This window comes from Symphalangus syndactylus, chromosome 11 (assembly GCF_028878055.3).
Source record: "Symphalangus syndactylus isolate Jambi chromosome 11, NHGRI_mSymSyn1-v2.1_pri, whole genome shotgun sequence".
Classification (NCBI taxonomy): domain Eukaryota; kingdom Metazoa; phylum Chordata; class Mammalia; order Primates; family Hylobatidae; genus Symphalangus; species Symphalangus syndactylus.
The window spans coordinates 118,488,220-118,501,006 of record NC_072433.2 but is presented as its reverse complement, the minus strand read 5'-3'; the positions used below and the strand labels follow the sequence as shown (position 1 = coordinate 118,501,006).

Genomic DNA, 12,787 nt, shown 5'->3' with positions numbered 1-12,787 from the left:
TTTCTTTGACTAGGAAAGGGAACTCCCTGACCCCTTGCGCTTCCCGAGTGAGGCAATGCCTCGCCCTGCTTCGGCTCGCGCACAGTGCGCTTCACCGACTGTCCTGAACCCACTGTTAGGCACTCCCTAGTGAGATGAAACCGGTACCTCAAGCAGAAATGCAGAAATCACCTGTCTTCTGTGTCGCTGGGGCTGGGAGCTGGAGACCGGAGCTGTTCCTATTCGGCCATCTTGGCTCCACCCTCCGCCTGAAAATTATTTTTTGCCTTTTTTGAGGACTGTTTTTGCTAGGTATAGAATTTTAGCTCTTGGAGATGTCACTCAGTTGTCCTCTGGCTTCCAGAATTTATGTTGAGAAGCCAGCTGTCGGTTTAATTGCTTCTGCCAAAGTAATCTAATCTGTTTTTGTTTTTTTTTTTTTCCTGGCTACTTTAAAACTTTTATCTTGATATTCCACCTCACCCCCTGACACATGTACCCTGGTGTGCATAGGTATGGGGGGATTGTTTGTTTGTTTTGGGGTGGGTTTTTTTGTTTGTTTTTTTATCTTGCTGGGGGTTTTTAAACTTCCTTGACCTGTGACTTTAGGTCTTTTGTCACTTGTAGAAAATGCTTAGCCATCATCTTGCTTCTGTGTACTCGCTCCTCTCAGACTCTGGTTATTCAGATGTCACGTTCTCACTGAATCTCCTGTGGCTCTTACACCCTTCTCTCCCACCTTCACCTTTTTTCCTCTCCATGCTTCATTCTGGATATTTTTCAGACTAGTCTTTACTTTTCAAATTCTCTTCTTAGCTCTGTCAAATCTTTTATTAAGTCCACTTGTTGGCTTTTTAATTTCCATAATTGTATATTTTAGTTCTAGATTTTTCATTTAATTCTTTTTCTTTCTTTGCTGAAATTGTTAGTCTTGTATTTTTCTCCATATATATGATAGATCACTAACTGGACCAATTCTGGCCAGTGAGCTATATGACCTGTGAGCTAAGAATGATTTTTACGTTTTTAAGGAGTTGTTAAAAAGATTAAAAAAAAAAAAAGCATGCAACAGAAACTGTATGTGGCCTGTGAAACCTAAAATATATACTTTGGCCCTTAACGAAAATGTTTGCCAGCCCCTGGTGTATATTAAAGACAGTTATTTTGGAGACTGTGTCTGGTAACCCTATTATTTGAAACTTCTTTGTTAGTTTCTGGAGTTTATTCCATACTTTTCATCAATGCCATCCTGTCTCATCGTATGTGCCTGGTTTTATTGGACTGAGCAATGGATGTTGTATATGCGAAAAAATATCTTTTTAATTGAGACCTAGGATGACTTTCTTCCTATAGTGAGGATTTGTGTTTGCTTCCAACAGTTGATTGGAAATACTAGTAATCCTGTATAACCTTATTTTAGCATCAGGCATTGAGGTCATTCTAAAATTAGCATCAGTTTACTTCTGGGTGACATTTACTCTACAGTCTAATTTACTCTCCAGGGTCCCAATCCAAAGATGGCCCTTCCATCCTAGGCCTTGGAATTTAACTTTTGTCCCTTTAGCCAGTGGCTGTCACAGGTACTTCTTGGCCTTTTAGCCTTTAGGAATCAGAAAATACCCTTAGGAGAAAAGGTAACCTCAGAGGCCAGATACTCTGTGTGTATATGTGTGTATGTATTTCAGGTTTTCTGTTTATCTTAGTACTAGGATTCATCTGAATTATCTAACATACCATTATCGGGGGAAGTTCGTGATGTACTTTATGTGTAATTTTTATAATTACATTAACTCCTTTTGAGATAATATAATTCAGACTCAGTCATTCCCTCAGAGTACATTTAATATACACGATGTGTGTGTTTCTTTAATGTTTTTCAGTAGTAAAGCAATGAGAAACCCTATTTTAAAAATTAAATTGATTTTAATAGCCCTGAATAGCAAGTTGCAGAGAAATCATTTGGAAAATAAATTAGCATACTTCTTATGTAAAACTTTTACTACTCTGGAATGCAATGGTTTGTTTATTGTCTTAATTTCTGTAGCTTTTATTTTGTGAGATGTCTCTTTTACAGCATGAAATATATTGTACAGCCTGAATACCTGATAAGAGTGTGACCATATTAAAGATGAGGTGGTGGAGTCATTTACTTTTTGTGTTTCTTGTATACCTGCACCTAGTACAGACATTCATTAAATCATGTTGATTACTAAGAAATCTCTCAGGGGCCAACTAGAAGCAAATTCAATATTAAATGTAAAGATGTTCACAAAATTTTTGGAATATTGAATGTAATCAACTTGTTACTGGTCTTAAGTCTTGCTGCCAGTAGCTGAACTTAATTCCAAGATATTGCTGTTTTATTCTTGTATCAGTCACCATTTTTTATTAGGGAGGGAGAGAGTGAGTGTGTGTGTGTGTGTGTGTGTGTGTTTAAAGGGTAACATTCCTACGCTTAAATGGACAGGTCTGATATTTTTATTTGGGAGGATAGAAGGGCCAAGTTTTTCCTCTGAAATATCATTAGTAATGGCTTTTGAAAACTGTTCAGTGAGCTTACCATTGTAGGATTGCCTAATAGTTTCAGAGAGTACCATATGGTTCTTATTTCAAAAGATCTTTTTGCTGAAAGTAACTTGGGTTAAAAATGAGATTGCACAGTAATGTACATAAAAATTCGTTGAAGTTAACATGTCAAAACCGCTTAAAAAGGTAAAGCTTGACATTTAGAATAACTTAAATTTTCTTTTTTCAGCTTCCCGCTGATCTTACCAAGATGCATCTCACAGACAACCCTCATCCACAGGTGACTCATGTGTCTTCTAGTCAGTCTGGTTGTAGCATTGCCAGTGACTCTGGAAGCAGCAGTTTATCTGATATCTATCAGGTAATACCTTAGGAATTTGTGTGCTGCGTGTATGGTTTTTTTATTCTGCCAGATATTCTGTGCTTGTGCCTTAGATGGTTAACATATCTTTTAGAGTATGAAATTCAAGCATCATGTCTTTGGAAAAATAAACTTTATATACTGTGTCAAATTTGTAAGCCTGATTAAAGACGTGATCTATCTTTTGAGAATGATTAAGTATGGTTCAGCAGAGTATGAATCTAGTGTTCTCTTTCATTTATCCAGGTGAATCCATATTAATATCTAATGCTTGTTTTGGTTAAAAAATTAGTTATTGGAATAACTGAACTTAAACTTATAAAAAGGCTGATTTTTGTTATAATTGACTGTATATGTCTTCTGTAGTTAGAAGTCATGAAGAAAATTAGAGCTGCTTTTCTACCATAAAGCCTCTATTGTAGTATAGCATGAATTAAATAGGAAATTAGTGAGAATATTTATGGACTTTTCCATTTTCTAAAACCCAAAAGGAACAATTTCAAACCTACTGAGCTTTTCAGTGATCCTTGTAATAGTGGGGAGAACGTTCTAGGAAGACCCATAAACAGAGACTCCTCACGTGATCCTGCTGAGATTGAACCCAAGTTAGGTTCAAGCCAGGGTAATAAGTATTTCAGGATCCAGATAGTGGAACTTCTATGATGCCTCCTTTAATGCAAGTTGTAAGGGGCAGTTCCCTGGATGTGGAGCTCAGTGGTTGATTTTGTCAGAGATCATGAGTATAGAACATAAAACAGTTTAAATAAAATAACGAGGACGCATGATATTGAGGGTTGGTTTGTTAAGGAATTCAAATATATTACCTATTCCAGAGCTGTCAAATAGAAATTTAATGTAAGTCACGTATTTAATTTTAAATTTTCTAGTAGCCACATTAAAAAATATAAAAGGAAACAGGTAAAATTCATTTTAGTAATATATTTTATTTAGTGCAGTATAACTAAATATTATAATTACAACATGTATTTAATGTTTTAACATTATGGATGAGTTACCTTACATTCCTTTTGCATACTAAGTCATCAAAAAACAGAGTTTAATTTAAAGTTACGGCACATCTCAGCTTGGACTAGCTATGTTTTAAGTGCCTAATAACCACATATGGCTAGTGGCTACCATATGCTAAGATTTGTAGAAATAGCATCATTGTTGTCTGAGGAAAGCATTTTAGACTGGTTCTACAAAGTTACCCAGATTGAGATATTTTAGGAAAACAGCCTTCTATTGAGGGAAGTTTGTAGGCAGATGCAAGATGGAACAAAGACAATACCCATTTTTTGGTTTATACGTGGCTTTTCTCAACAAAGGTAATTGCTGTGGTCATCTATATCTCCCTGTTTGCTTTTTGCAGTATACAGAACAAGGAATTTTTCCCTGTTCTCCATTTTATAGTAGAGAGAACAAATAATTAAAAGAGAGATGAAACAAGTTAATACAATAGCTCTGGGACCACTTAGTACTTGTGTACCTATTGGGCTTCATGCATTCTGCCCCTCCCCAAAAGAATTATCTTGTGAAAGAAGAATTGTTGCACACCTAAAAATCAAAGTAGACTGTGTTTTTCCAGACGAAAACGCTGAGGAAGATGGACCCTGGATCAGTGAAATTCAGGGATGTGGCTGTAGATTTCTCTCAGGACATGTGAGAATATCTGGACTTTTCTAAGACTATACACAGAGGTTTGGTGTTGAAACACTATAGGATGGGAGGCTGAGGCAGGCAGATTACCTGAGGTTAGGAGTTCAAGACCAGCATGGCTAACATGGTGAAACCCTGTCTGTACTAAAAATTCAAAAATTAGCTGGGTGTGGTTGCACACATCTGTAATCTCAGCTACTTGGGAGGCTGAGTAAGGAGAATTGCTTGAGCCCAGGAGGTGGAGGTTGCAGCGAGCCAAGATCATGCCACTGCACTCCAGCCTGGCTGACAGAGCAAGACTGTATCTCAAAAAAAAAAAAAAAAAAAAAAAAAGACAAGACAAGAAAAACTATAGGAAGCTGGTATCCCTGGGATATCCACATCTCTAAGCCAGGATAGTACACAGATTAAGATTCAAGGTCACTTGGAAAGACCAATGCTTTATTGTGAACTAGAAGATGAGCTGTACACAGTTGGTCCCTACATCTTTGCAAAGATGCTACAGGAGCTTTTATAGCATTGCACTTGTATTAGCACATGCAGATTACTCCCCTTTTAGCTGGACAACCTGAGGATGAGACTGGAGTACACCTGCTGGTGTTGGTTGGAGGTGTTCTATTTCAGGACCATGGCATAGCCTATATCAATATGTAGAATATTTCCATCACCTCAGAAAGTACCCATATGACCCTTTGCAGTCAAGTCCCTTCTCCTGACCCCTATCCTGTGCCCTGGCAACCACCAATCTCTTTTCTGCCCTTATAGTTTTGCCTTTTCCAGAAGGTCATATAAATGGAATCATATAGTTTAAAAAAATATGATGCAGTGAAACTACACATTAACCAATAAAAGTGGGAATGAATTTAGAGAGCACGAACAGATAAAAGGAATACAATTATTAAAACTCTGGAACCAAAATAGGAATGAAGAAATTTAAAGGAGAAACTTATAATAATGTTAACATCAAATATATGAAACCTAAGATAAAATTTTTTAAGAGTGGTCAAAGAAGATAAAAATTTTCAAACTCTGCTGCTGGGCACAGTGGCTCAAGCCTGTAATCCCAGCACTCTGGGAGGCAGAGGTGGGCAGATCACCTGAGGTCGGGAGTTCAAGACCAGCCTGATCAACATGGAGAAACCTCGTCTCTACTAAAAATAAAAAATTAGCCGGAGTGGTGGAGCATGCCTGTAATCCCAGCTACTCAGGAGGCTGAGGCAGGAGAATCACTTGAACCCGGGAGGCAGAGGTTGCGGTGACCCGAGATCACGCCATTGCACTCCAGCCTGGGCAACAAGAGTGAAACTCCATCTCCAAAAAAAAAAAAAAAAGTTTAAACTCTGACATAGCAGTTAACTTCAGGACAATAGTCAAAAGATAGAAACAGCATAAACGCCAAAACAAAAAGCCAATAAAGATAAACACAAAAGGAAAAAAATCAAAATCATGAAAATACACACCTACATACTTATATATTTTTTATATCTCATAGATATAAAATCTTATATCTATGAGATAAGTAGGTATATTTAACATTTTATTTATATTTCTTTAAATAAATATATATACCTACATACTTAAATATGTTATACTTGTAGATACAGAATGTAAATCCGAGTTCGAAAGTACCAATTAGTAAGTGTTTTTCTACTAGTGGTGGGTTTGTGGGTAGTTTTTATTATGTTTCTTAAACGAACATTTTTATTTGTTTAACAAATATTGAGGACGTAAATTGTATAGTTAAAAGTTGAAAAAAAAAATTGGAAAATATTTAAAGGAGAGTAAAAGGAATAAACACAGAATTATAATAGGTTGATAAGATATGCCCTCCAAAGTACAAGATTTCTATAATTTTAATCCATGGGTAAGATAAATATCTAACTAAATTTGTGTGTGTGTGTGTGTGTGTGTGTGTATGCACGTGCACAAATGTTTCCAATCAGATCCTCGGGAATAAACAAGGAGAAGAATTAAATATCAGTACTGGACCCTTGATCTTTCCCTTCACCTTAGGCTACCTTTAGATTCCCTTTTGGAGCTATGAATATACCCCTCAGTTACAGGTGTACATTGCCAATATATGTATCTTAGCCTGGGATAGCTGAAGTGATTTGTCTAGTTATTTGAATTTTAGCGTTTGAGAGATTTTTTAAGTGAACACCTAGCCTTTAACATCATAAGCAAAGCCTTGTGAAATGATACAAGTATTTTTAATTTAGAGAGTTGAGGGGAAGATATCCTAACAGCAATTTTTTTTTAGTGTTTCTGCTTTTATTCTTCTAGAAATTTAGAGATGTTTCAAGTGAAATCCAGCTTTTTTGTGGGGCAGAAGACTATGTATAGATTAATTTGGGCATTTTTTTCTAATGTGGATGTCTCCCCAGTTTTTAAAAATAATTTCAACTTTTATTTTAGATTCAGGGGGTACATGTGGAGATTTCTTGCATAGGTATATTGTGTGGTGCTGAGTGTTTGGGGTTCGAATGATCCCATCACCCAGATAGTGAACCTAATACCCATTTGGTAGTTTTTGAGCCCTTGCCCCTCTCTCCCTACTCTAATAGACCCCAGTGTCTGTTGTTCCCATCTTTATGTCCATATGTACCCAATCGTTAGCGCCCACTTACAAGTAAGAACATGCAGGATTTGGTTTTCCTGACAGCAATTCTTAACAGGAAAACTGTTTACACTGTTTTATATGGCCAAATGTGTGGCTACACTTCTATGCATTTCCTTCTTGAGAGTTTTCATGTCTTCTGGTCTAAAAATAAAAGCCCTTGGCCCTCAAAGAGACTTCAAAATATAGCATTTACTACAGTGTGGGGGGAAAAAAGGCAAATCAATGATTCCAGTGTGAATGTGTTTCTAATCAGCATAGATTAAAATTTTAAAGTATATATTAAGGTGTTACAGTGTTCTTAGATAAAATATTTTCTGCATCTTCAAAGAGTACTCGAGAATAAGAAGTACTTCTTTCTAGATTCCTTTTTCTATTTATTTCAGTCTTTTCCATGAGCTGGAAAACTGAAATATTGACCCTTGAACAAAAACATGTCTTTTTGTTAACTCATTCTTAAACAACTCAAGGCACACATTTATCCACCACCTACCTTTTCAGTTTCTATATAGGGAGTAAGCGTGTTCTTAAAAATCCCAAGGCTTCAGTTACCACCTCTATGGCAACATGATTTCCTAATGCACAGCTCTGAGTGCCAATCTCTTCAGAACCCTGGTGCCACATTTTCACCAGTATGTTCTTCTGTCACCCCAAGTCACCACATGTTCTCTTCCTCCTTTCTTTAATATTTCTGTTAAGAATATCGTCTGAGGCTGGGTTCGGTGGATCACTTGAGGTCAGGAGTTTGCGACCAGCCTGGCTAACATAGCAAAACCCCATCTCTACTAAAAATACGAAAAAAATTAGCCATGTGCGGTGGCGCATGCAACAGCTACTCAGGAGGCTGAGGTAAGAGAATCGCTTGAACCCAGGAGGCAGAGGTGCAGTGAGCCAAGATCGTGCCACTGCACTCCAGCCTGGGTGACAGAGAAAGACTCCATCACAGAAAAAAAAAAAAAATGATATCATCTGAGCCCTAGTCAAAATCTGTTATCATCTTTTGACTATCATTTTTAAACTCCCGCTTGAAATAAATTGCTCTGATTTTTAATTACTCTTGTATTTAAAAAGCTTTAATGCTTCACTGTTAATCTAAATTACACTCTTCATTTTAAATTCCAAGCCTTTTACCTCTAACTACAATGTGGTTTTATATTTTACTGTTCCCCCACTTACACATTCTAGATTCTGCCCCATCACATATGTACGTTATTCCCGGAACACATCTGCCTTTTCCTAGTCTTGTGTTTTAATCATGCTCTTCTACCTGTAGCTTCATGTAGGTGACATTTTCATTTTATCTCCCATGTCTTTCCAACGAGAAGAGATGTCTCCTTCCTTGGAATCCCTCAGCAGTTTTTCTCTCGGACGTGTCACTTTTTCTCTCTGCTTTTTTTGGTGGCTACTTGTAAACTTGACATTTTTCATCACCAGAGTAAATTTATGGAGTGCAGAGTTGATGTCTTACGTTTGTATCCCATGTGAGTCAGGCACAGTGTTGGCATTTAGGAAGTACTCTAGAAATTTTTTTTTGCATTGAATTATATTTGAAAGTAGAAACCAATATTGGCTCCGAGGAAAATGCAGATCTTTGCTAACTAAAACGTTATTATCCAGGGCAAAATAGACTTGACTTTGCCTGCCTGCCGTGTTGTAGAGGTCATGAAATGGGTCAACTTGGACTGAAAGATTAACTTCATAGAGTTCTAACCCTGACCAGGAAGACCTAAGGACTAAATGGTCCGTGAAAAGGTTAATGAAATACTAAAGATTGGAATACAGAAAAGACAGGCACTGAAAGTCTAAGGTTCTGGCTTAACACTTGCCCTAAATTTGAAAATGTGGTTTTTGTAAGTTTGTATAACTCTTACTTCCAACCTATAGTTCTCTTCATTGTAGCTTCATGTTTATCTAGATGGAAACAGGAAAAGGATATCCTCTGGTGGTTTATTTGGGGAAGGCCGAGTCATCAGAAAATCACCTCAGACTGTCTGCCTCACCAAATTATATTTATATATACAGAGACACATTCATATGTCAGGAAAAGAAAAAAGTTTCATGCTGTCTTAATCCTATCACCAATATATATATTTTTCCTGGACTTAACTCATTTATCATAATTAAGGGTCTGATATATCCCAGGTGCTAGGATAAATTAGTTGAAAGGCCAGTGATGAGTCTTCTGTGTACCCTACCTTCACGAATACGGAGTGTCTTTTGACCCACATATTTCCACTCTTGGTATTGTGATATGAGTCTCTAAGGCTTTATTAATTTTTTTTGGCTTTTTTCTCATCTCTACTTCAGATTAGGTAGCTTTCTACCCAATTTGCCCTTTCTTCAAATTTATTCTTCTTACAGTTTATATCTCCTTACTGAAATTATCCATTTTTCCTCTAATTGTTTTTCTTTGAAATTCTTGAACTTACTTATAGTGAATGTTGAAAGTTCTTGTCTCTTACTTTCATTATCTCTATCATTATCGAGTCTCTTTATAGTGATTTGTTTCCTATTTATAGGTCACATTTCCCTGCTTCACTTATGTAGTAAGTTTTTATTGTATGCTGAACATTGTGGATATTACGTTGAAAAAAATTCTTACCTAATTATTATAGAATTAAACTTTCTGCCCAGGAACTGCATCTTCAGAAGTATCATGCAGTGACTTCCTGTCCTGTGGTCATAATCATATCTACCTTTCTCTTAAGGACCTGGCTCTCCTTTGTTTAATCAAGGAATTGATCTCTACATTTTTTTAAATTCATTTTAAGTTTAAAAAAAATCCTTTTAAATTTCCTGGCATGTTTTTGACCAGTCTGATTTTTTTAATCTTAATTCCTATTTTATTACCTTATGCTGTTGTATACTCTTAATATTTTAATAGTTTAATGTATTTTCTTAACTAATGTTATTCTTTTTCTTTTTATACTACTATGTAAAAAGTAGAGGTATAAGAAAGATAGTTGTGGTTTTGGGGGGTTTTGGTTTTTGTTTTTGAGACAGGTTCTCACACTGTCACCCAGGCTGGAGTGCAGTGGCAAGATCTCGGCTCACTGCAGCCTTTGCCTCCAAGGCTTAAGCAATCCTCCCACCTCAGCCTCCTGAGTAGCTGGGACTGCAGGCATGTGCCACCACACCCGGCTAATTTTTGTATTTTTTGTAGAGACGGGATTTCTCCATGTTGCCCAGGCTGGCCTCAAACTCCTAAGCTCAAGCGATCTGCATGCCTCAGCCTCCCAAAGAGCTGAGATTATAGGCAGGAGCCATTGTGCCTGGCCTAGAAAGACAAATTGTAAGGGTAGATTATATTCTTTCCTTTGCAGTTGGTATTAAAAGGTTCCTAAAAAAGTTCTTTTAGTAGCCTTCTCTCAGTCCCAACCCATGACTTCCATTCTTCCTACAGAGCTGTCTTCTTAATTGTCTTTGCTTCTCATGCAGATGATAATTAGCCTTCCCTACTGTCCATATAACTAAATTCCATCTTGCCTTTTTATGTTGTGAGCCATCTATCTTTTTATCCAATATAATCTAAAATATGGGAATGAGATCAGGTTGAAATAATCTGGGTCAGGGGATGAAAACCTTAGATTAAGATGAAGACAGAGTGATTTAAAAACCTGAATTTTTAATGCAGATTACACTTAAAAATTGATAAAATAGAAGAGGATGTACCAGGAGTGAGCTCTCCTGCATATTGAGAAATTAAATTGTGTAGAAAATACTGCTTTAGGTTTTTTTTCCCAGTCGTTTCTTAGATTAAATCAGTGTATATAAATAAGGTTTTTGGAAAGTCTTTTTAGCATGTACACATATTTAAATTTAAAACTACTTGTCTTTAAAAAAGGATCATAACCTGCAAACAGGTTTGTGGTTCTGTGTATTATTCAGAAATATACTCCGTTTAAACCCTGTAATTTTATAGCCAGTAAACAACTCAGAGCGTACTAGTCAGTAATGAGATACAATTGCCCCTTAATGATCCTGTCTTAGTCCATTCAGGCTGCTATAACAAAATACTGTAGACTGGGGGGTAGCTTATAAACACCAGAAATTTATTGCTCACTATTCTTGAGGCTGGAAAGTTTAAAGATCAAGGCACCAGCAAGCAGATTTGGTGTCTGGTAAAAGACCTCTTTCTGATTTTTAGAGGTACCTTCTAACTGTAGCTTCACAGGGTAGAAGGGGAGAATGAGCTCCCTCAGGCTTCTTATATACTAATCCGATTCATGAGAGTTCTCATGACCTAATCACTTCCCAAAGGCCCCACTTCATAATTCCATCACTCAAAATAAGAATTTTGAGGAGATAACAAACATTCAATCGCAGACCCTTAAGAACTAGCTTGTCTAATTTAAAGATTACAATTTGAGTATATAGTCTAGATTTTTAAATGACTATTACTTAAAACTGTGCAGAAATCCAAAGGAAGTATAAGACATGGTCTTAGGAAACAGATCCAGACTCTTCTAGTTGTAGGTATCAGAGCCTTAACTTGAATTAACAAAAGCCAAAAGGCCAGTGCCTGTGGTCCTAGCTACTAGGGAGGCTGAGGCTACAATGAGCTGTGATCATACCACTGCACAGCTTGGGTGACAGAGTGAAACCCTGTCTTAAAAGAAAAAAATGTAAAGCCAAAAGGTTAGTTTATTGACCACCAGAGAAAGCAGAGGCAACTCTAGCTTCAGGGTACCTGGATGCTTGCAGGTATGTCTGCCCCGTCTGCCTGTATCTGGTCTTTTGGCTCCATATGGCTTGCTTATTTTTCGTTGCTTGCTTTCTTTGTGACACTTTCTGTCACAAATGCTCTTTGTCGCACATGCTGTGCTTTCTTTCTCTGCCCTGCATGCTCTGTTTCTGTTGCTTTGTTGCTCTGAGTCTTTTGTTTGACTCTCTTGTTCGGTGTCCTCCTCCCCATTCCCGTTCCTATTCCCCTGCCTATTGGTTTCATTTTCTCCTGCCACAGGAAGGCATTTCCATGAGGCTATAGGCTGCCTACTTTCAGATTCTTCCAGTTTAGCAACCAGTTAAGAAAGGATGCTCTGCTTCCAGATCTAATTGTGTACAGAAATCTAGAGCAAAGCTCTTTCTACCTTAGTTTACATAGCTAGGGAACAGGACACTGTTTCCCACTGGAATCTCTGGGTTTAAGATGGAGAGGAAAAGTAGTCCTCAAAAGAAGGAAGATCAGCTAGGCATGGTGGCTCACCCTGTAATCCCAGCATTTTGGAAGGCCAAGGTGGGTGGATCACATGAGCCCAGGAGTTCAAGACTAGCCTGGGCAGCATAGCAACCTCCCCCAAGTCTCTACAAAAATTTTAAGAATTAGTTGGGTATGGTGGTGCATACCTGTGTTCCCAGCTATTCAGGGCGCTCAGGAGAGAGGATTTCTTGAGTCCAGGAGGACAAGGTTGCAGTGAGCCAAGATCTGCAGTGGACACCACTACACTCCAATCTGGGTGACAGTGGGAGAACCTGTCTCAAAAAAAAAAGAAAAAAAAAAATAAGATGATCTTTTTGGCAGAGAAAAGGGTAAATGTTCAAAACAGGAGATACTTAATGAATTAAGATTCTGTAGTCTTCACTAATACTCATATTTGAGTGCTTTCTGCTTATGGAATTCTTGTGTGTTCACTCATTTTTTCTAT

General features: G+C 37.4%; 1 protein-coding gene across 8 annotated transcripts in view; it reads left to right on the top strand.

Moving 5' to 3' along the window:
* Positions 1-12,787, top strand: part of RAPGEF6 (Rap guanine nucleotide exchange factor 6) — a 218,444-nt gene that overhangs the window by 119,804 nt on the left and 85,853 nt on the right. For all 8 annotated transcript variants that reach the window (XM_055299339.2, XM_055299340.2, XM_055299343.2 and 5 more), the window contains one exon: positions 2,735-2,866. In XM_055299339.2, coding sequence (XP_055155314.1) covers positions 2,735-2,866 — 132 coding nt within the window. The remainder of the gene's footprint in view (positions 1-2,734; positions 2,867-12,787) is intronic.